The following is a 24,022-nucleotide window of genomic DNA, read 5'->3' as shown; positions in this document are numbered from 1 at the left end:
TGTGTGTGTGCGTGTGTGAGATCACTGCACACACGCATGTTCTGCAGTGTCTATATATAGGGAGCATTGCTCTGCTCCCTACTGCAATCTGGGTGAGTCATCATGTGTGGGCGGACACACTTGTAGGTATACAGACATACAAGAACGCACACGCACACGCACACGCACACGCACACGCACACGCACACGCACACGCACACGCACACGCACACGCACACACACACACACACACACAGTCCAGTGGTTGAGTCACCGGTTGATGATGTCACTGCAACGTCGACAGCTGTGTGTGGTTTGTCAAGTCTCTGGGCTTCACTTCACCTGGACACTGACATGACTCTTACAAACATACACATATATGTGAGTGTGTGTGTGTGTGTGTGTGTGTGTGTGTGTGTGTGTGTGTGTGTGTATGTATGTATATGTATAGTTGTTTTGTAGTTCTATAATTAAATCCTCTATGTCAAAGCTTTCATTCGATGACTCATCATGCACTTGTTCCGTGTGGTCGCACCTTTCAGACGAATCCATTCAACTCTCCCCTCGATTAAAAGCGGCTTTTCCCATGAGCATTGAGCAAACCCCCCCCCCCCCCCCCCGCCCCATGCTGAGCACGGGTCAGAGGTGTGTATCAGCCGTGATGAGACAAAAGACAAAATGTGTCATAACTGGAACTACACCGACACTACTGCTGTCTGAGGGATCCTGACAACGCTAACCTCCAGAAGCCCACGTCAACCGAAGCCCACTGCTGTGTGCTGTGTGGCCCTTATGGAGTGGCTCTATACATTTAGTTGTATCACCATGCAAGGACAATATTCTTTGTATTCTATTATATTAGTAGCCACAGATCAATATATACTGTACGCACTATACTGTTACACAAACGCTGCGTAGCTGAGGAGTTCTAGTTTGTTTCTAAACAATGATGTAAAGGTGAAAAACACCTGAAGCAAAAGTCCAAGTGTCGAACGGGAAACTGACGTGGAACCTTTGAGTTGAGGTCTCTGAGATTTTTTGGAGATTTTTTGGTAATACATTGGTGGCTGAGCCTGTCGTCCACTGATGAAATTATTACAATATCTATGTATTAGCAGTTTTATAATCTGGGTAAAAATAAACCAAACATTTTCCAAAGCTGCAACTAGTGAAATACAACTTCACTATTATTATGAAGCATTAACAAGAAATTCAATGTTTGTCAGTGTGCTCAGCACCAACTGCTTCATCAAAAACACATCTGCTTCACATCTGTCCACGTGTCGCCTGGCTGGAATGAGAGATTGTGGAGAACCACCGGGTTCAGAGAGAAGTGTGGTGTGTTCACACCGACCTGCGTGTACATCCCCCGGTCCTCCTCGTCAGCCTCCTCCAGCTGGATGACATCTTCATCCTCCTCCTCTTCATCCAGCTCACTCTCTGTGCTCTCTCCTTTCACCTGCATGCCCCCGTGCTCCTCCTCCAGCTTCAGGTGCACGCTGAGTCTCTCAGAGGAGGGCGTGCTGTCGTCTGACCCCTCTTTCTGAAGCCTGAGCAACATGTTATCACAGATTCACAAATGACATTAAGTTGTTAACAATTACATAGAAACATAAAGATGAGGAGAATCGATACCGACCTGTGAGGTCCCATCCCTCCGTCGTCCTCCTGCATGTCGTTGGTCTCTGTTAGCTCCTCCTCCGTCTCCTCTGGGTGGGTGGGGGGTGGCCTGGGAAGTTCAGTCCCCTTGGAAAGCATCTAGACACAAAACGCCATGTTAGTATATGAACGTGTGTATGTTTAAATGTGTGTGTGTGTGTGTGTGTGTGAACATGCGCACCTTGTAGTGTTTCTCCAGGAAGTGCTGGTGCTGCTGCTGAACCACCAGCTGCTGCAGGGCCTGTGGGGACTGGGGCAGAGGTGCACTCTGGGTACGAGCCAACGGGCGATGGCGAGGCAGCTTGTTGACCGTGCGCATCCCACCTGACACACCCCTCTCTGCCGTAACCAGCGGCGACTGGCTGTACATGGGGACTGAGCGAGAAGACAATGAGCTGGAGACTGCTGCTGATGTTGGTATTATAGTTTGTGTGTGTGTGTGCGTGTGCGTGTGCGTGTGTGCGTGTGTGCGTGTGCGTGTGTGTGTGTGTACCAGCTAGCATAGCAGTCTGTTGTCGGGCCTGCTCCAGCAGCAGAACATGTTGCAGTAATGAGGAATGGGCCGAATGAGAGCTGGTGGGCGGAGTCTCCACGTCGTGTATGACCCCTGCACAGAAACATTATTAAATCCTTACAAGCTGCAAATAAAACAACACATTTCAAAACTCATTTACCACATATTGTTGAATGAAGCTGATTACATTGTGATTATTTTCTGTGGTTTACCTGCAGGGAGGGAGGACGTGGACAGAAACTGCCCTGTGAGAGCTCCGCCTCCTCGCAGGGATTGGATGGCTTGTAGCTCCGCCTCCTGCTGGGCAGTCAGCTTCTGGGGGGCCTGATGGGGATGGGGGGGTAGTTACTATGGTTACCTCATGTTACATGTGACATCCTTGTTCCTGATAAAATCTCTACTGATTCTATTGACTAATATGAGTTCATGTTTCTTTGAATTTTGATAATGCTCTGGTTCTGTTCTCTTTCAGTCAACAGGGCCGGGCAGAAACACGGATAACATCACTTGGAAACAGAACTCGGAGGTAACCGAACCATTGCCCTGTGTGAACTGGTCCGGCCCGAGTGTGTGTGACCGTGTGTTGCGTTGTCTTACCGTGATGTGTGTGTTCGCAGGAAGCCCCAGGGAAATATTTGGCAGCGAGGGCGAAGTGTAGAGACTCAGCGGACTCAAAGTCCCATCGGCCCCCAGCGTCTGATGGAGAGATCTCAGCTGCAGACACAAGGACAGACTGGTTAGTTCAGTGGAGTATTCGTATAAATTCAAGGACGTTCTGACGCTGACACTGCAGATTGATCCAGGTTGCCGTGGTAACCATTGTTTTAAACATCGCCTGTAAGCTCTGACTCATTTTAGCCTCTCCTCTCTCTGGAGCTTTGGAAGCTTTTTGTCCGTCAGGTCCCAGTCGGTGTTCACGCTGCACTTTCTGAGATAAATGATGACGATGCTTGTGAGTCAGGATTTACTTTCCTCTTCGGCCACGTTGATGAAGAGGCGTTTCTTCGCAGTAACACAAAAATATGTCATTCTAACAAAAAGACGACTAAAACTGTATATTTCACTGCCTTGACATCCGACTACATCCGAACTTTCCAGATTGTCGCTATGTTCAATCCACAGCTTCTCAAACTCAGTCCCTGTGAAGAGCTTCACTTGTCTGGTGAAGCTGTTTTCCTTAATGTGTTTCTATTGGTTTTATAAAGTACCTTGTTCAGCTTTGATCTGCGCTGCTTTAACCTTTCTTCTTAGCACAGTGAACTGCAGGGGGCGAGCTTGAGCCGTGTGGACGAGTGCACGACCTGAACAACTCACTTCAGAATAAGAGTCTGAGTGTGTTGTGTGTGTACCTCAGTCTGTATGTTGGGGACTGATCCCGTGTTGCCGTTGGCGATGGCTGAGTTGGAACTGTTGGGACTGCTGGGACCTGAACCTGGAGCGCTGTTACAGAGGGAGGAGACTGGGCGAGGGACACAACCACACAGGAGGAGAGAGAGAGAATATACAAGTTAATACAAACTCCACTTTGGTTATTGAAGAGTTCATTTAAATGTCTCCAGCTGTTAATCTGAGTTCACCTGATATCTCTATGGCTCTCTTCTTAAAGGTGCTGATGACAGTTCCATCCTTCCTGCGGAGAAGTGGAGAGCTCCGCCTCTCCGCCACCTTCTGCTTCAACCGTGAACGCACCTTCAGGTTGGGTTCCGAGACTGAGCGAGAGAGAGAGAGAGAGAGAGAGAGAGAGAGAGAGAGAGAGAGAGAGAGAGAGAGAGAGAGAGAGAGAGAGAGAGAGAGAGAGAGAGAGAGAGAGAGAGAACATGTGTTTAACAGTCTGTTTTCACTAAAGGTGACAGAAGAAAACACATTTTAATAACAGTGTTGTTGCTTGTGTGTGTTGTTGATTTTGCCTTTTTGAGCTTTTAATCATGTGTCATTTTCTTTGGTCTATTTTTCATGTTTGTGTCGCTTGTGTTGTGAGTTTCTTTGTGTTCAAAGTGGTGTGTTTTCTTTGGCGGAGCAGTTAATGGGGTTACATGGAGGTGCCTGGTGGTTTGCCAGCAGGAGACTGGCCGGCCCCACGTGTTGGCCGGCTGGTTTGATCACCGGATGAGCAGCGAGAGCGTTTTAAAAGTCGCTCTGGTCTGAAAGTGCAGGTGAAGAGCAAAGAGCACAAAGAGAAAGAAGCTCAACCAGCTTCAGCTCAACTTATACACAACCCATGTTTGTCCATCTTTCAAATCAGTCAAGTTTGAATTGGGAGTGAATACACATTTCCTTCCACTAAAACTATGCTTATATTAGAATAAGTTTTTGAAGTGTAGTTCCTGTCACTCAGATTCTTTCTAACCACAAATTGAAGATGTACATAAAAGCAAGTGGTTGCATTTTGATTAGTGACACGATCTTCTGAGTCGAAACAGGAAGTTCGACGGATACGAGTCACTGAAGGTTCCTGTGAGGACAGAGACGTCTCCACGCACTGAACTCTGACCTCACATGTTCAGAGATACAGCTTCACATGGACTCGCGTTATATTTAATATATTATACAAACATTTGTTTGACACTGTGTTTGAGGGATTTATACCAAGGTTTGAGCTACCTCTTCACCGATGAGTTTAGACTGAGTCCTAACCATGGTCCTAACCCCCCCCCCACACACACACACACACAGACACACACTCTCTCTCTCTCTCTCTCTGCCTGTGTCTCTTACCCGTCTTGCGAAGCGGGAAATCATCTTTGCCCTCGTAGCTTCCAAGCATTGGAGGCAGTTTGTAGGAGGGAGGAGTTCCTGGGGTGTTACTCTGGGGAGGAGAGCCCTGCTCCAGGGAGGTGTGTCCCCTGCACACACACACACACACACACACACACACACACAGACACACACACAGACAAAGAATGGAAGTTAGCTGATAAAACAGTTTCACAGTATTAAGTGAAGTGTGGCAGTGAAGATGGTTTTCTGTTGGTGTTCTCCTGCTTCATTTATCAGTGGCTGCATTACCCAGAATCACTTCCTTGTTATTTCATGTAACTGTGAGGATGAAAAAAACATGTTTGTGCCTCTTCTTCAATTTATTTCTTCCTGTGTTTCTACTAAACATTTTTGAAAGTTGTATTAAGGAGAAATCTGAAAGTCTGGGAATCATTTCAAGCCGACAGCTGAAACCAAGCGGACGGGTGAAATAAACCCCTTGGTTTGTTTTTTAATCTCCCGAAGTCCAACACATGCAGATTGGTGTTAGGTTAACAGGTTCATAAATTGACTGTAGGTGTGAGTGTGAATAGTTTGTAAAGCAGCTTTCAGACCTGCACTGAGCTCCAGATAATCCTGAGAGGGTTGTGTCAGTGTTTGGAAACAAATATCTCAGGATGAAAAAGCAGAGCCATACACATGTGCTGCTTTCAGACCTGCACTGAACAGATTATCTGCAGACCTGCTCCACCTGGTCCGCTAACATACAGCCTGCAGGAAGTCTGCAGAATCCCTTGTGAGGAATCTGAGTCTAAATGTGACTGTTCTGTCCAGAGACAAGTTAAACTCTCTGGATGCTCACCAGCATTTTGGGGAGAAGGAATGGTTCAGTCCACCAGGACCAGGTTCTTTCTTACTGAGCAGGAACTCCTGGAGCTTCAGCTTCACTTCCGTGCTGGCAATGGCACCTACCAGAAACACACAAACACGTTCAGTCACAGGGCCCACATGTGAATGGCTTGGTAGTGACATCAGTAGTAACCTACTCTCTTTTCCTTTCTCCTTGTGCCTCAACAGCAGCAGTTGTTGCTCTAGTCTCTGTTTCTCCTGTTCTTCATGTCGTTGTAGCTCCTGTTTCCTCTTCTGTTCCATCTCCTGCTGCCGCTTCGCTGCCAGCAGCTCCTGCTGTTGCTTAAATACACACAAACACACACACACACCTCGCTGAAGGACTCCCGGTGGCTGTCCGGCCGATTTGCTTATTCTGTCGTTCTGGGAGGAACACAATGGCTCCCTGGCTGAATCTAAATTTACCTTCAGGTGCTCCTGCAGCTGGACTTCGTGTTGTCTTGTTAGCACTTCGTGTTTTTTTTGGAACTCTGCAAACAGCAGCTGTTTCTGGAGCTCCTGCTGCTGTTTGAGTATCACCAGTTCCTGCTGGAGCTGCTGCTCTCTCAAGGTCGTGTCCACCGCCGCGGCCCCCCCGGACAGAGAGCCCACCCTGGGCTCCGTCCGCAGGTCCATCGGGCCTCCTCCTCCACCTCCTACCCCTCCTGGGCCTTCCCCGGGACCCCCACCTGGACAAGGCAGCAAATTACCAAGTGTTTGAATGACTGCATTTTCAGATTTATTTTAGATATTGACTCTCAAATAGTTTCCTTTGGAAACAGGTACATCTGTTTCTACTGGGCCCAGTTGATTTAACTGTGTCCTCTGTGGAATGCTATGTGATCTTTGAAGAACTCCTTTAAGTAAAAGGAAGTAAGGATCATCAGGATCCCCTAAATCTCCTCGGTATGCCACTGATCCACTTTTAGAAACCCTGGAACCCCCCCCCCCCCACACACACACACACACACCTCAAGGACTCTTAGAGGACTCACCAGCCTCTCCACCTCCTCCTCTGTGCTCATTGGCTGTTCCCACCGGGCTCTGCATCCCCGACGGGAGGCTGCTCTTCACCTCCACTACTGCAGGACGGACACAGAAAAACACAGGACAGATCTGATTGATTAGTCTGGAAACTTCTGTCAGGGACACAGCAGAATATGACATCACACACAGGCAACATTCAGATGAGCTGTGTGTAATAAAGTGAGGAACACAGCATCGCCAGGCTCCATCCAACCAAAGGAAACTGCAGAATAAGGTCAAATGAACAGAGAAGTATGTTTGGTCTTTAAAGCACTTTGGTGGAAAATGCCAAAAAATATCAAACAAAAAAGAGATTCAGTAAATTGGTGTAATATACTAGGATATGTAAAACTTAATGTGACAGGTTCATTGCCCTGAACTGGTTTGAATCTGTGGCAGCCACTTGGGCTAATCAGTACGAAAAATGAATATTGATTTCTGGCTTCAGGCTTCAGCCGACGTCTCAGGTGAAATTAAAGCTGTTTGAACTCATTGAGCAGAAATCAATCATATTTTCAAGCCTGGCAGAAATAAAACCTTCAGTTGTGTGTGTTGGTCATGGATGTGTTTGATGGCCCCTCTTAAGTTCTTTGTAATTACTAACTAGTCATTGACTTACTCATGCTGAATCATCGCAGCAGGAGATTGTCCTCCTGCCGTCCATCTTTATTTATAGTTTCCACTTTATACATTTTGTCAATGTGCCTTTGAGCAGGGCAGTGTAACCCTGACCTGGCATAGTAAGCTCTCCTGGTCATTGGTGATTACACCTCTGAATCTTCCTGGAAGAAACCACTCTCTGCATCAGGCTGGGACGTCAGACTATTTCCTGTCTGCTGGCCAGGGAGGAAATCCAATTAGGATGTATCTGCTGTGTCGTCTGCACTCCACCCTCTCTATAGGAAGGTGTTCTGATTGGTCACCTCCCAGTCTTTGACACGCCCCCTTTCTGCTCCTGCTTCCCACGTGGGCTCGACTCTTAACCCACGATTAGGCCAAGATCATTAGCCCCGTCCTGGAGGATTATGATCAGTTGGAGGAGGACGGATTTCATCAATCTTTGTTGCCTTTAATCCCAACCTGAGCTCTGACCTTTGACCTCAGGCCCTGGCACCAGGAGCAGGTTCTGTATCTAAACAGAGGAGAAGGGTCCAAAGCTCACATCTTATTCCTGAAAATCAAGAAACTGAAATATTTGGTCATAACCAAAAACGGAGAGAGCCATAGATAAATAAGGGCGTGTGTGTGTGTGTGTGTGAGTGTGTGACCCCCTCACATCTAAATTACCTAAACAAATATTCTGGCATTTCACTGTGACGCACGTGTCTCCCCTTCCACTGCGACACATACACTGCCCCAGTGTGTGTGTGTATGTGAGAGACTGGTCTGTGAGTGTGTGTACAACAGTCTGTTTGGCAAGAGAGCAGCATTCCACAGCAGCCAGGGTCTGACGTCAAACTGAAGACATTTATAGTCTGGTAAACACACACTAACGTACAGTCTGTTGAAAGAGGCGAGTCCTAGGCAACCGTTCAGTCAATCATCTGAGTCTCACTGCAGTTACACAGTAAGTCATGCACCAGGATGGATGCAGTAAAAAGAATAAAAGACAGTCTGTGCGACCAGTGTGGCCCGTCAGTTAGTCCTGGGAGACGTCAACACAGACCTCAGCGCTACTATGACTCTATATATATGACTCTATATATATGACTCTATATATGACTCTGTATATGCATCATGCTAATACCACACAGATGTCTTTAGCTCAGGAGGAGTGTTGCATTAAACACACTCAGTCCAGCACAAATAAAGGAAAACAGTGATCCAGATGTTGAGCATCATTCTTACATTTAACTTTCATTTCTCAAATGAAGAGTAAATATCCTGTGTAACTAGTTCATCCCATACAACTTTTACTTAAAATAAAGTTTAAGTATGATTTACCGATATGATATGAATGGAGTTATAGATGGAGAACACCAAACCCTCGACAGGAACGTGACATGGAACCAAAGACGTCTCACTCTGTTGGATGTGTTGGAACATCCCTTCTGGTTGTACAGTGGTGGGACAGAGTGGGGGCCTTCCTCTCACAACATATCTTTGACCAGTACTGACAACGGGGGGGCGGCGGCGAGACACAAACCGACAACAGCCCATTTCATTTAGAGCCGTCATCGAGGTCATGAGTTCTATCTGATCAGCACCAGGTAAAGATGAGAAGCTGCAGCTGAAGCTTTTCTACACAACAGACGTGACACTCACCAAACAACAAAAGTTGTGTGTCATCATCAATATCAATAAGTAAGCATAAGTAGGTAGGTTAACAAATACTAATCATTTTACAATGCATTAATAATCAAACCACTATGTTAATAATCTTATCACAACAATAATACGGATTCTGCTTCAGCACAAGCGGACGAGGTGGTGAATCCCCCCCCCCACTTCACATTATTGATATTATTGGTGATATGATAATGATAAAGTTTAACAAGTTATTAATTATTGTTATTATCAAGATTATTATTCCTAATTTGTAAGATAATTGTTGTAATAATATGATTATGTTTGAATCAGAGCTTAGCAGACCTGGACGTGAGAAACAAAGTGGTGACGGTGGAAGTGAAGATGATGATGATGACGATGATGATGAAAACTGTTATCCAGAGATCACTTGATCGGATGCAACATAAAAAAGGAAACTGTGCACAGGAAAACTAGGAATTTTCAAACAAGCTGGCAGAGAGCGGAACACGAGTCTCGTGGGCGAGCAGAAAATGATTTACGTGGTGAAGAAATCCCTTATGACAGCACAGCGAGTGGAGAACTCTCTCCAGGACGCAGGTGGACGTCATCGACGTTTCCTCGTCAGCAATCAATTAAAAACCTAATGACAAAAACTGCAGAGGATTCGCCACAAGATGAAAACTCCTGGTAAACTTACACGAGAGGCCGGAGAGAAAACATACAGACGCACCGGGTGTAATCAGATTCAGTCCAATTGAATTTTAAAAGGTGAAGAGGTGGAATATCCTGGACTAGTCATCTGATCTGAGTCTGGCTGAGCTGCATTCCTCTTCCTAAAGAGCAGACTGATGACTACACAACAAGGAGGAGCTGAGGGAGGCAGCGGTGGAGCCGTGGGAAAGTGTCTGCTGGGGTCTGTGGACTTCAGGCAACAGGTTCTGCACAGAACAGTAAACATGAGGATTTCCTTTGATTTAATCCCATAATCTTGTGACACATTTCAAACAGTTTCAGTTAAAGAATTACTAAAGAAGCAGTCAGGGGTTCTTTTTAATTTTTGATATTGGACAATCCTTCCACTCAGGATACGACAGTGTTAGAGAACTGTAAAATGTATTAAGGAGCATGTGAGTGTGCAAATGAAGAGTATTACAAACTTCAGCCCAAGCAGCCTCGTGTTTTGTTTTCAAACAAACAAGAATGACGATAAACCACTCAACCAAAGTTATATTTTAAAAAGATATTATGTGGACCACAGACTGAGCTCAGAGAGTCAGACAATAACTAATGTAAAGTACATTTACATTTTTTAATGTGCACTATATGTACTTTACTTCAGTAGACATATTTTAAAGTACTTTTAACTTTTACTCCATATATCAGCAAATATCTGTTCTTTCTACTCCACACATTGGAACAATGCTCCGTGTTGCATGTTCACCATCCATCCATTATCTACACTTCTTTAGAGTGAGGGGTTAAATTAACTAACCCCGATCTACATGTGTTTGAACTGTGGGAGGAAGTCGGAGGAAACAGAAAAGTTCATGTGGAACTTTCTTCTCTTTTTATCTGTACTTTCCTGTAAGTAAAATGTTTGACTTCTTCCTCCATCCCTTTCCCTTCCAGCTGCTGCCGAGCGTCGCTGTCGCCTGAACAGTGGCGGACGCCGGGTTCGTCTCATCAGCTCATTAATGTTAACTCGGTCAATAAGTTGATGATAGGTCTAAATCTAACTTGGCTGCTGTTTGGTTTGTGTTTGCAAGCCGCTGTAAGAACTGGTAACAGAGAGAGTGAGACATCTTCTCTCCAGTCAGGTGCTGCAGTCTCTCAGCCCAACCTCCATTCATAACAAGTCAACTACTGAACTCTTAAAGATATACTTGAATCAGCTCTGGTCAATCTTAGGTTTGTTAAATGATCATCTCAGGAGCACATGTGCTTCTTGGGGTAAAAAGTGAGTGTCAAGCCTTGAAACTGGGAATTTCCAACATCTGCCTGAGACAGGAGTGCTTTGTGCTCCGTCCCCAGATCCACTGCTCCAGACTTTATCCAGAGAATCAACAATGCTACACTAAGTGCTGCTGCTAATGATGGTAAAAAAAAGGATTGATTCATGAAGACACAAGGAGAAAGACAAAGGTATATATTTGATCTTTTCTCTCCCGCTTTCCCTGTTTCTGTTACGTCTCCTACTCCAGAGCTGCTGCTGCTGCTGGGAGGTATTTCTGGAAGCCAGTATTCCTCTGTTCTCTTCTTTCTCTCCCTGTCCTGTTCATCCCGTGTTGCTAAAAGAAAATAGGCACAATGACGTCAGCCCTGCAAAACACGCTAAAAAAAGCCAGAAGAGAGAGAGTCAGAGAGGGGGAAAGACAAGACGGAGCAAGACGGAGAGGGAGGTAAAAATAGTATAATGGCTGTGTGTACTTTAGACAAATTAGAAGCTTAGAGAGAGGGAGAGGAGTCACATGTGTGGCGTTGCTATGGAGACGGAGGGGTCAGAGGTATTATGGGTTGGCAGACAGTAGGTCATCCATGGATACGGTCTGTTGTGCTGCACCAGGCTTTGTGTCATTTGGTTCAATCAATTACACAAGTGAGTGCATCTGATCAACGTTTGATATTGAAATCTGTGAATATGATCTGTACAGATGAAGTTTTATTGAATTGATTGATAAGAACAACGATAGTCATGAGTTATGTGCAGTTCCTCTCAGCTGTTCTGTGCAGTTTGGTGTCTTTTAGCTGTGTTTTGGTTTTAAAGCCTGCAGCTTTAATGTTTTGGTTCATCAACCTCATTTCACTTGAGATATTTCGACACAGCATCCGAAATTTTTCCGCTGAAAATTATAGGTTGGGCATTGACAGGTACGAGCATCTCTGTATCGATCCGATACCAAGTCTTTTAAAAAGTAAGTTTACTTTAAAGGAAATCATTTCTTCTTCACCGCTCCAAAGCTGCTGCTGCACTGTACTGCCACTGGCAAGTACTGTTTTTACAGCAGCGAAGAAGAAGTGATTTCCTGAAGTGCAGCGTTAGGCAGAGTTAGCTAAAACGTCAGCAACATTTCACGCTTTTAAGTCCAACAAGTAAAACAGCGATGGGTACGTATTAGGGCTGGGCAAGTTAACTCGTTTTAATCGAGTTAACTCATCACTTGAGTTAACTCGATCGCCAATTATTTTCTTTTTTCCTGTTCTGCAGCATTATTTTCTTTTTTCCTGTTCTGCAGCAGTCAGCAACAGACTTTCACAAAATAAAAGCCTGACTTTCACAATAAAACAATAAATAATCAAACCTGAGTGAATGCGAGATAAAATACTTAATCGAGTTAACTCATCACTTGAGTTAACTCGAGTTAGCGACTAGCGAAACAAAGAAATGATTTTTCTTTCAAACTTGTTCATCCAGGTGAAGTTTATCTGTCTGATGAATGTACAATAAAAGTAAAATAATAAATAGTCAAATGAGTAGTAGAAAAAGTGATAAGGTTCAAGCCAACGACTCCATGTAACAGTGGGTATTACAAATCACCCATTCTGAATTGTTTTGTCCTAGGATCATTTCTAGTTTGTTGCCAAACTCGAGGATATTCCAATAAAACAAGGAATCTATGTGAGACTGTAAAGTTCTAACGCACACACAATCACACAAACAAACAAACAAACAAACACACAAACAGATATATACCCTGATCTGGGTTTGCCAGTGTGCCAACAGTATAATTGCGAAAAGAGGATTAGAGTGAATGTGCGTCCTGCTTGAAGCAACTAACATCCTCCTGGAATCAAGAGGTGGCATTGAGCCGAGCTACAACCTCAGCTCACCTCTCCTCTGGCACCGGACTTTAATACCTTTTAGCAGCCGTGTGTCTCGATGGAGCTGCTGAATGTCTCTGCTCACACACCAGAGGAGCTTCTGAACATTTGATAAATGACTAAACCGACCGAGCGACCACGTCCACTTCACTCGAACATGTGGAGGAGGAGTTAGTGGAACACAACACGTTAAGAGCAGTGAACTGTTCCCAAACAAAGATGAGAACTACTGGAACTGACCAGGAGAACTGCCGGTGTGGAGATACAAGCAGCTTCTTCTTTACTATGACTCATGGACTTTGTGCTGGGCATGATAGTGTAACTCACAGTAAATCAAAAAATTTGTATCATGAGTTATTAGTACAGATCTAAGGTGAAATGTGCTAATCTGACATGGAGAGATTTTTAAATACCTTAACTGCCCCCATAAGCTGTGTGTGTCCCAGCCAGTGTTCCTGTTGACCGTGTTGGTAAGTGAGACAATCCAGACATTACTGTCTTTCTTTCCCTTTCAGGACGCCGGCACACACCGGCCTCATTCAAGAAACTTAAAGGCTGTGTTGGTCTCACGCCTCTCCCTCGGCACCCCTCCAGGAGGCTGAGCATCTCAGTTTGAAAACCTGGGACTGAGATCGACCTTCCAGCCCACACACACGCATCATTCCTCTGAAACACACACACACACCTATTTCCCAGATATGACTCACCGGTGGTGGGCATGGCAGCGCTGGAGCCCCCGTTGCCATTCAGGAGCTCCAGAGGCTGATGGTGGCTGTCGGTGCTGGTGGAGGAAAAGCAGGACTCAGTCTCATAGATGGTCTGCAACATGGCGCACAATCCTGACACTGTGGGACGCAACAGCATGCCAGGACAAGAGGCAGCGTCTATTCTGTCACCGAAAACAAAAAGTCAGCTTCTCTTTGGGGAAACCGCCATGGCTTAGTGTCGGACTCCAGTTGTCATAGACTGAGATCGACAAACATTGAGCTGTGCTTTCACAGAGGAATAATCGGCTAATTTGAAAACTTCCTCTATCGCAAAATGATCTTAAAGTTTATAGAAAATATTGACCACAAATCCCATGATAAAAACAGAAAGAACTCCTCTGAGCTTTAGTTGTGTAATCCAGCAGAGAGTCTGCTTCAGCCTCCAGCCTCCAGAGAGATGTGGAGCTCCTGCTGCTCCGTGTGATGACCAGTCACTGGGACTTAACACAATATCCTCCTCGCAGCAGCAACAGGTTCCAGAAATCTGCCGGTTAAATCGAATTTCGAAGGTAAAATTGTGGAAATATAGGCTTCCCAGAAAGGAGCAGGCAGAGAAATGTCCTGAAATATAACTTGTGCATCACCTGGGGTCCCGGTCCATGCACAACACTTCCCCTGCTCCTGAGGCGGGGACAGCGGCTGCTGCCTTTTGGGTCAGTGTTGCAGGAAAAGCAAGAAAAAAAGTTTATTTCTTCTGGTGTCCTGAGAAGCCTGTGAGAGGCTTTACCCACTAACAACTCTCAAACCCAGAGCAGAAGGGAGCCAATGGGTTGCTCCTGATGAAAAAGCGAGCGGGTCCAAGCTGAGAAGTGACGGGGGGGCTCGGCTGGAGAGCGGAGCTGCTGCAGCCGCTCGGCTGCTTCCCACAGCTAATCACACAACAAACATACAGAGACAGGGAGAAGCCGAATTCCCCTGCTCTGGTGCATCAAAGGATCCTCATGCTGTTCTCCTCCTGGCTGACGAGAGGGAGAGGAGAGGAGGAGGGGGTGGAGGACGATGAGGAGGAGGAGGAGGAGGAGGAGGAGGAGGAGGAGGAGGAGGAGGAGGAGGAGGAGGAGGAGGAGGAGGAGAGGCAAGGACGTAAATAGCTTTGGGAGAACGCTCCCCGAGGTTCCAAGCTTCCAAAATTAGAACGAAGAGCTGAGAGAATGACAGTTAAAGGGAAATGGAAGGAAGGAGGTAGAGTGAGAGAGCAGCGTAAGAAAAGAGAGGAGAAGTGAGCAGAGGAAGGCTGAGCTGGAGAATCCTCCCAGAAACATGAACGGCCAGGGATCACATGTTGGCCTCTTATCTCCCAAACACACGAAGGGGACAGAACCAGCTGCTGGTCAGACGGCTAATGTTCACTGTCTAAGAGCCATTGTGTGTGTGAGTGTGTGTGTGTGTGTGTGCCTGACGCTCTTTGGGCTTAATGAACGGAGAGAGAGAGAGAGAGAGAGAGAGAGAGAGAGAGAGAGAGAGAGAGAGAGAGAGAGAGAGAGAGAGAGAGAGAGAGAGAGAGAGAGAGAGAGAGAGAGAGAGAGAGAAGAGAGAGAGAGAGAGAGAGCAAGTGAAAGTAGATCACTGGGTGGAAAGGAAGTTCGAAGGAAGAAGAGAAAGTCAGCGGCAGCTTGTTTTATGTCAGTGAGCGTCTCATCATCAGCTGTGAGAGACGGGGGGGGGGACACAGGCACTCCTTCATCGTCCATCCATCCATCCATCCATCCCTCCATCTGTCCATCCATCCATCCGTCCACCTTCATTGCCTTCTTAATTTAGCTTCATATTTCTGTTGTGTGTGCATTGGCTGCTAAAAAAAGATGATGTGCGAGGGGAGGAGAGGAGAGGAGAGGAGCATTTATAACACACGAGATGGGGGGTTGATGGAGGGACTATAGATGAAAATAGCCTGCCAGAGAGGAGGAGGAGCTACAGATAAAAATAGAAACAGGGAGAGAGAGACGGGAGGAGGGGGCGGGGGGGAGAGCAGTAAGCCTACAGCTCTGGGGTGGGGGTGGAGGGGTTTGCAGCGGGTGTACAGCGATGTCATGTTTCTGTTCTGCACTTCCCAGAGATCAACTGTCAGTCAAACGGCTGTGCAGACATGCATCGGTCCACTGGGGAAGAAACTCACATTTACCACCGTCATCATGTTCATGACCAAATATCTGAAAAACGAATGTTATCATCTGTAGCCTCCGTCCGGGGCTACGTCCACGTGACAACTCATAAAACTGAGATGTTTGGAAACTGTGACATAGACGCTCAATGTTTAAGACCAGTAAAACCCACAGAAACACAATGTTTCGGTGGGTTTAAGTGGTCTTATTGGTCCCGGTGGTCCCGCTCCCAGCGCCTGATGTAGAAATATGTCGTGCAGAATCACAGAAAAGTAACTTTTTTAAACCTAGAGCTGCTCTGCTCACTGTGCTGTCAGTGTGGATATTATTAATTAAAACCACTGGCTATTTATAGGTTTTGTTTATTCCATTTGGCAGCTCAGTCCTGTGTGTGGCTGCACTTTAAGGAACAGGCTCCAGTGTTTTAATGGAGAGATGTTCCTACAATGGATTTAAAAAAACTTTGAATCAGGTGTAAAGCAGCTGATGGTGAAACCCTTAATGTCTCCAGTAGATTAAATTCTAAATCATTCAAACATGTAAATGATTTTCACTCCTCCATAACTGTCCACGTTTCATATCTTGGCTGCTTGTTGCTGCTGCTGTGACAGTTTCCTTTCCCGGAATGATAATCTTTCATTTGATCATCACCTTCATCTCACCTCCTCTTCATCACCTCCTGTGAAACCAGCTCTGTGCGTCCTCAGGCAGATTCAGAGCTGCCTCGGTAGGACACGAGCACAGAGACAAAACAGATAGAAAGAGAAGAAATGTAAATACTGAGACCTGGCCAGGCAACCTGTCTGACATCTCCTCAGTCTCACATACTAAACACATCTGCTAAAGGTGGGTGGGGGTGTGTGTGTGTGTGTGCGTGTGAGTGTGTGTACTGCAGTAGCTCAGTGGATGACTCATCTCTGCGTTTCTATTTGAGGCGCATCAAACCCTGGAGTCACACTGCTGTGTGTGCGTGTGTGTTTGTATCATGTACTACATCTGGGCTATTTCTGTATCCATGACAACCGAGTTGGGGAGTCAGTCAGAGACAAAGTTGTCAAAAATTACCTGAGGTGCCTCAAATGTGTCGTGATTCTGTAAAACCCATTTCAGCCGTCTGACGTCAGGATCTGGTTTCCTGACAAGCGTCACTCCACATCAACTTTACAATCACACATGTCTCACACACACACACACACACACACACACACACACACACACACACACACACACACACACACACACACACACACACACACACACACACACACACACACACACACACACACACACACACACACACACACACACACACACACACACACACACACACACACACACACGACAGCTTCTGATAGTTAGCTGGACAGAGCTCCAGGTCCTGCCCTCCACCTCGCTCCGGTTTAACTCTGATCAGTAAAGTGACGGCTGCTGGATCAGTAAGCTTCACTACAGGTGCCCCCCCCCCAAGTTCACAAGTTCAACAGCAGACCACAGGACATAAGCTGTTCTCAGCTCCTGAGAATGTCCACACAATGGACTTTGTCTGCATGTCCCATATGAACAACACAGAAGGAGATTCTCCACTCGTTCAGCGTTCAGGTCCAGTGACCCCAGTGACCGCAGCCTCGGCCTCACTCACCACAAGCTCTCCAAACTATCAATCTCTTCGTGATCAAGTTATTTGATGATATAGAAATGGGATGAAATGTCACGACTGACAGCAGAGACTGACTTGTGGTCGAATGCGTGTATCGAGGATATGTGAGCTTCCCTTCTGCATGGTGGGTGGAAGTGGAGACACGTCGTTGATCTGAAGGATAAAAACCAGTAACACATCTACTAACCACAGCAGCTGCTTGGAAGAGAAAGACACAGACTTACCTGAGCTGTGAACTGAACTCATCAAGGTTGTAAATGAACGTCTCTTCCCCAGTTCGTCCACTGTGACTGTGTGTGAGAGTTAAAGTGGCTCCTCTGTCTCGGCCATGTGTCGGAGGGAAGTCCAAGCAGACTTTTTCTGAATATTGGCTTTTCTGCAAAAGAGAAAACTCCCTTTTCTTAGCATTTACTATTCACCTTTTTATTAATAACAAGCTTTATCTGTAGCACTTTTCTTAACAATGTCCCAGTCCGGCTTTGGGAGCAGCCGGAGAGAGACATCTGGTCTAAGATGAGGCTCACGAGCAGATCCTTCATATAGACAGAGGCCTGGTTGTGTGAACTCATCAAGGTTTTCAAATCAATAAAAAACCACCAGGATCCAAAGCAGTGAGGCCAGAACCTTTTTATATGGTCACGTTTTCTTGAACCAGTAAGGATCCTTTATGCAATATGAGGAGACAAATAGTCGATGGAAGGATTCACCGGTCAAACAGAGAGCGTCCCGGAAATCTAGTTCTAAAAAAACAACGGGAAACCCTGTGAACAACCTCGGATGCTGGAAAATACACAATCTGTTGACACTGAACCAGCGTCGTAATTTGGTCATGAAAACAAATCGAGGGCAAGGATAACACTAAAGGTCTCACAAGCTTTGGATCAATACGATAGTCTGAGTATAAAGAGCTCAAGGAACATTTCATTATTTGTGTGGTAGCCTGATCTGACTTCCAGCTGCTCGGTCCGTCTCTTTATTGGATCTGTGTGTGTTTCTGCCTGTCCAAAACGCAGTTTTCAAACTCAAACAAACCCAACGTCTCTGTTTCAGCGGATCTAAAACTCCACAGTCGAGCGGTTTCCAGGCTCATCTGTAGCAGAGATGACGCATTTTAGAATTAAAACGTAATAGTATGGATTTAGCATTAATCAGGAACCGTGTGTTGATGTGATAAAACAACAATCACACATGACGGCGGTAAACTGTGTCAATACAAGGTTTAATCAGCGTTAATGATCAGCCACACAGGATCGCTAAAACCAGACCCAGCACGTCTGTTCATAATGTTCTGGAAAATTAGAGGAATAACAACGTGACACATTCAGCATCCAGAGCCATCAGTCTGCTCCTCTAGCAGCCGTCACTGATTCTCACGCTCAGCCATGTTCATTAAAGACACTCGAACACACAGGGTGAAGACATCCAGAGCTCGTACAGAAATTATATTAAAGAATTGTTCTTTTCCACTCACTTTTTTCACTTACTTTTACATTGTGACCTTTCTTTTTTACATAATTTTGTGAATTTCCCAATAAATAATGAAGAAATCTTTATGGGAAAAACTCTGACATCTGAGCTCTTTGCCAACACAGCAGTAAAGCGACTGGTGAGGATCTGAGTTTGATCAACTTTTTAATGCACACTTTAACTGGGGTCAATGTGATTTATCTCCAGTCACTGAAGAGTGATGAATGATTTTAATGTTTTTCAGTTGTGCTGCAGCGACTGATGAAACACAGGGTTCATGTTCTTGATGATATTATTTTAAATATATTTATCTTGGCTGCTTTTCCCTCTTATTTTACCATTTTACCATAACAATAAAACCAGTCTGGTTAATTATCATTCATACATCCCACATTTTTCACAGAAATATTTGCACATTTAATTTTTGGGATTAGGGATAAACAAAGGCTGCTATGATCTTTAAGCTTGTTTTTTATATGTCTGAAGGCAGATGTTTCTCAGAGTAAGCAGAGGTTCAGAGGTTATCAAGAAATGATTTGTATACTAATCTGCATTTATGTTGCACTACCAAACGGACAGAAGGATGATGTACAGTAACTGACTGATCAGCCACACATGACAAACAATGATGTGGTTCACTCCTGTTATTAGATTTGAAATGTTGCCTCTTAAATTTTTTTTGTATAATCATTTCTTTTATCCCAATTAAATGTTTTTTACATTTCATCTCTAAGCATCAGTCGAGTCTGATTTCATCTTTTTCATTTAATGATTTATCAACATGTGTCCTGGAATTAAATGACAAGCTGCACCCTGTTGCATAACGGGTCTGCCTGGCCCTCTGGCGCCACCAACTGGTCTCATATCAACAAAGTTCTCCTACGGGGTTCAGTGTGTTACACAAGGACATGGAAGGGGGGGACTGGGATCGAACCACCCACCATCTGGTTAGTGGAAGACCCGCCCACCCTCTTCCTCCTGAGGCTCAAGTGAGTTGTATTGTGATCATCATCATCATCATCATCATCATTGTGTCACCAGCATGACACAAACAGTTTACTGCCCCATAATTGTGTTTGTGTGTTTGTGTGTGTGTGTGTGTGTGTGTGTGTGTGTGTGTGTGTGTGTGTGTGTGTGTGTGTGTGTGTGTACTTCTTGATTGGAAAGCGAGCAGTGACAGACTAAGAAAGAATGAAAGTCATGTCAAGATATAAAATCTCTTTCTCTCTTTATCTCTCTCTCCCTTCGCTGCCTCATCCTCCTCCAATTCACACCATCATTTCCTAAAATACCTGGGCCCTCCCATTCTGGAGAGGAGGAGGAAGTGCTGCCTGGCAACCAGGGAGCTGGCTGCCGTGGTAACGGTTCACCTGAGCACCTCTTCCCTAAACAAACAGCTAGTGTGAAACAGAACTGGGATGAAGAGGCAGAGTCACAATCAGCAGCTCGCACTATTTGTTTATAGCCTCGTTTTCCTTGAACTTGTGTTCCGTGTCTCACACACACAGACACACACTACATAACAGCTCTCTCTCTCTCTCTCTCGTTCATGGAGTGACCCTTGACCTCTGAGATCTGACTTCGAGGCTATAAGCAAGCTGGTCCCTCACAATGCTCCACCCAACCAGCCAATCACCTGCCACCTGCTCTGAGGTGAGATGCTCCTGCCGGCCCTTATGACGTCTGCAGAGCTGAGGTCAGGACAGAGATTTGGTGATAATGGCCAACGCCGGTGTGCTCGGTGCAGTAAAGAGTTCACCTCACGTTCTGCCTCTCTATCTCCCGCGCCGCGCCGCACCTCACCCGAACGCTCTGGAGAGTTCTGTGTTGTTGTGAACATGTCTGAGCAGAGAAGCTCCTGCTGCATTGTTCCTGTGTGAAAGACAAACTCCGGAGGAAGTCCAGAGCCCATCCTTCAGACTTCATGTCTGAAAACAGCTAAAGAAAGTAGCTCACTTACATATGTGCTTAGAAAAGGTTCTTGAAGACTTCACCTCCTTGGGTCCATGCCTCACCTGACTGCTCATGACCTTGTATTATTACCATGGATCCTACGACTTGGACAAATAACTAAACTATGCCCTGAAAGGACAGAAGAAAGGATGGACACGGTTTTTGAAGGTGAAGAAGGGAGGACAAAGGAGAAGGACATGATTACAGGAGAGCTAGAAAACTGTGAACACAACTTCTACCGCTGCAATCAGAGCTGGGATCTTCTCGACAGACTGGTTTGCTCTGTTTCATTCATTGCAGCAAATCAGTGATTGTGTCCAAGCCCAATAAAACATGCTCGTGCAGCACAAATGCTCACAATGTCATCAAAGTGATCATTGGGGTTTTAGATATTCTACTTTCAGACAGTCTGATATTTCCTGTAATTTTCCAGAGGGGCTGTTTGTGAGAATGAAAATTAGCAGTGTCAATAGCATCGGACGTTTTCTGGAATTTGCGTGCGTAAGTAAAATGTCCAAGTGAGAAAACATCAGGAAAATGTGCGGCCTCCATATGATGTCACACAGGTTGTGAGTTGTTGTACAGCTTCCATCACTGCAGACAGCCTCACTGGTTTTGAGGAGACGAGTTTCCCCGTGTGTGTAGCCGGGCTCTAGAAGGAATCACACGAAAGCACACTGCTTCTCCAGAGCAACAAGCTGGTGTGTGTATGATGATAACTATACCACTCGGCTATGAATAGAGCATGTAGCATCATTGAGAAGTGGCAACGACGGCTGAAATCACCACCAAGTTGTCATGAGTCCGAGTTTGCCAAATATGCATGTAAATGCCGCACAACCAGCCTCAACACAAACTGGCCCACAGCAGCCCTGGAGGATGTGTGGGCCGCGTGTCAGAGACGCACAATGTTTAACTGTTTAAGCAATAATTCATCCTCAAGGAGATTTTAAAGCTCGGGACAAACCCGAAGACGAGTCGAAATCCTACAAAGTCACAATCAAAACCTGCTGGTGCACGGATGTTTCAGTTTCTGACGACTGAAAAAAGACACAACACAACAAACGGGAGGAGCCTTGAACGTAGATGACCCCGCACCCCCCACGAGACACCTGGACTCGTTTCAGAGGACAACTGGCTGCAAGCGGATCGGAAAATTATACATACTGTCCCCACCAGAGTAAAAGCACAGCGTTAACTTTGTTGCTGCAATGCAAATATCTTTTGGTGAACACAATTGTGTCGCTTGCTTTACAGACCTCCTCCAAACTTACATATAAACCACACACGTGAACAGCTATAAAGATAATTCTGTTTCATTTGATTGACTATAACTGACTGTCAAATCGTCGGTGCAGATAAACCAGGTAGGATGAACACAAACCTCACTCTGTTGATAAAAGCTCTGCACACAAACAATAACAGGGGACAGAACAGCACAACATCACAAACACACACATTCACACGGGACCGAGCCACTACATTAAAATGCACATTGGATTCTGTGACACACACAATAATAAGGATAATTGACATTGCTAACGAGAGTCACCTACTACCTGACTTATGCTGCGGACTTAGGTTGTGTTAGTTGGAAAGTCTTCACTGGTTAGTAACTGGTTTTCCTCTGTCCTCCCACTGATGACCAGGGTTCACGACTGGTATCTCTAGTGGTCTGGTGACCTCTTGGTTGTTATTAACTCCTCCTGGTCAGTCACCACCTGATGGGAGTTGTAGTGTGTTGTCTGGTAGCTAGTAAGCTACTAGGATATCTGGGTTGTAAATGTCTATCACTGGTTAGTAACTGGTTATCCTCCCACTGGAAACCAGTGCTGAGGGTTGATGACTGTGCTGTGTTAGCTGTAGGTGACTGGTTAGCTCTTGCTGGTCCCAGTTAGCTGCTGGTTATCTCCTGGTCAGTTCCCACTCGTACAGAGCTGTGTTTGGTAGCTAGTCAGCTCTTGTGTCAAAGGGTTATCTGGTTAGTTCTTCACTGGTTAGTAACTGGTTATCCTCCCACTGGAAACCAGTGCTGAGGGTTGATGACTGTGCTGTGTTAGCTGTAGGTGACTGGTTAGCTCGTGCTGGTCCCAGTTAGCTGCTGGTTAGGTCCTGGTCAGTAGCTGTGGTGCTGTGGTCAGTGTGAGGTGTCATCTTCTGTCCTTTAGCTTTAGCTCCAGCTGCAGCTAACGTCAAAGTTAGCTGCAGTCTTTCAATCGTGTTGTTTCTCCCAGAAACCTTCAACTTCCTGTCCGGGGTTTATCCTGCATGGACCCACGCACACAGACACACACAGACACACACAAACACACACAGACACACACTGACACACACTCTCACACTCACACTTCCACAAACCTCTCGGCTCCGTAGATGTCGGCGGGTCCTCCTGAAACGCGTTATCCGCGCAGAGGTCGCTTCCTCCCGGCTTGGTTTCCGACGAGCCTCGGTGTGTCTCCTCCCCGCGGAGCTCCTGTCCGGCTGCTTATTTTATTTTGGAACAAAAGCAGCGGATCTTCACCTCCTCCTCCATATTTGCTCTCTCTCTCTCTCTCTCTCTCTTTCTTTCTCTCTCTCTCTCTCTCTCTCTCTCTCTCTCTCTCTCTCTCTCTCTCGCGCTCTCTCTCCCTCTCTCTCTGTCTCTATGTGTGTGTGTGTATGTGTGTGTGTGTCTCTCTCTCTCTCTCTCTCTCTCTCTCTCTCTCTCTCTCTCTCTCTCTCCCTCGCTCTCTCTCTCCACCAACAACAACATTACCGACGTCCTCCTCCTGCCACGTGACCAGGCTGCTGCTAAAAATACACTCTATGGAAACCAATGGAGGTGGACAGACAGGCAGAGAGACAGGTAGATAGACAAACTGATAGACAGACAGGTCGAGACAGGCAGACAGATAGATAGAGACAGACAGGTAGATATAGAAGACATACAGGCAGAGACAGGCAGATAGAGACAGACAGATAGAGACAGTCAGGTAGATAGCGACAGACAGACAGACAGACAGACAGACAGACAGACAGACAGACAGACAGACAGACAGACAGACAGACAGACAGACAGACAGACAGACAGACAGACAGACAGACAGACAGACAGACAGATAGAGACAGTCAGGTAGATAGAGGCAGACAGGTAGATAGAGACAGTCAGGTAGATAGAGGCAGACAGGTAGATAGAGACAGACAGATAGAGACAGTCAGGTAGATAGAGGCAGACAGGTAGATAAATATAGACATTCAGACATAC

At 45.8% G+C, this 24,022-nt stretch overlaps 1 protein-coding gene across 1 annotated transcript in view; it reads right to left on the bottom strand.

Moving 5' to 3' along the window:
• The window catches only part of hdac5 (histone deacetylase 5), a 29,394-nt gene extending 6,069 nt beyond the window's left edge, over positions 1-23,325 (bottom strand). Inside the window, exons 1-15 of the mRNA XM_061089692.1 lie at positions 23,137-23,325; positions 17,583-17,734; positions 6,733-6,819; positions 6,164-6,426; positions 5,896-6,040; positions 5,712-5,817; positions 4,868-4,995; positions 3,730-3,861; positions 3,502-3,611; positions 2,750-2,866; positions 2,365-2,476; positions 2,132-2,245; positions 1,820-2,013; positions 1,619-1,737; positions 1,334-1,529 (exon numbers count right to left, since the gene is read on the bottom strand). Coding sequence (XP_060945675.1) covers positions 1,334-1,529; positions 1,619-1,737; positions 1,820-2,013; positions 2,132-2,245; positions 2,365-2,476; positions 2,750-2,866; positions 3,502-3,611; positions 3,730-3,861; positions 4,868-4,995; positions 5,712-5,817; positions 5,896-6,040; positions 6,164-6,426; positions 6,733-6,819; positions 17,583-17,604 — 1,845 coding nt within the window. The 5' untranslated portion in view covers positions 17,605-17,734; positions 23,137-23,325. The remainder of the gene's footprint in view (positions 1-1,333; positions 1,530-1,618; positions 1,738-1,819; positions 2,014-2,131; positions 2,246-2,364; positions 2,477-2,749; positions 2,867-3,501; positions 3,612-3,729; positions 3,862-4,867; positions 4,996-5,711; positions 5,818-5,895; positions 6,041-6,163; positions 6,427-6,732; positions 6,820-17,582; positions 17,735-23,136) is intronic.
• Between the last annotated feature and the right edge of the window lie 697 nt (positions 23,326-24,022).

Source organism: Limanda limanda, chromosome 17 (genome assembly GCF_963576545.1).
Source record: "Limanda limanda chromosome 17, fLimLim1.1, whole genome shotgun sequence".
Classification (NCBI taxonomy): Eukaryota; Metazoa; Chordata; class Actinopteri; order Pleuronectiformes; family Pleuronectidae; genus Limanda; species Limanda limanda.
The sequence above is the reverse complement of the archived record's forward strand: the minus strand, read 5'-3'. Positions and strand labels throughout refer to the sequence as shown.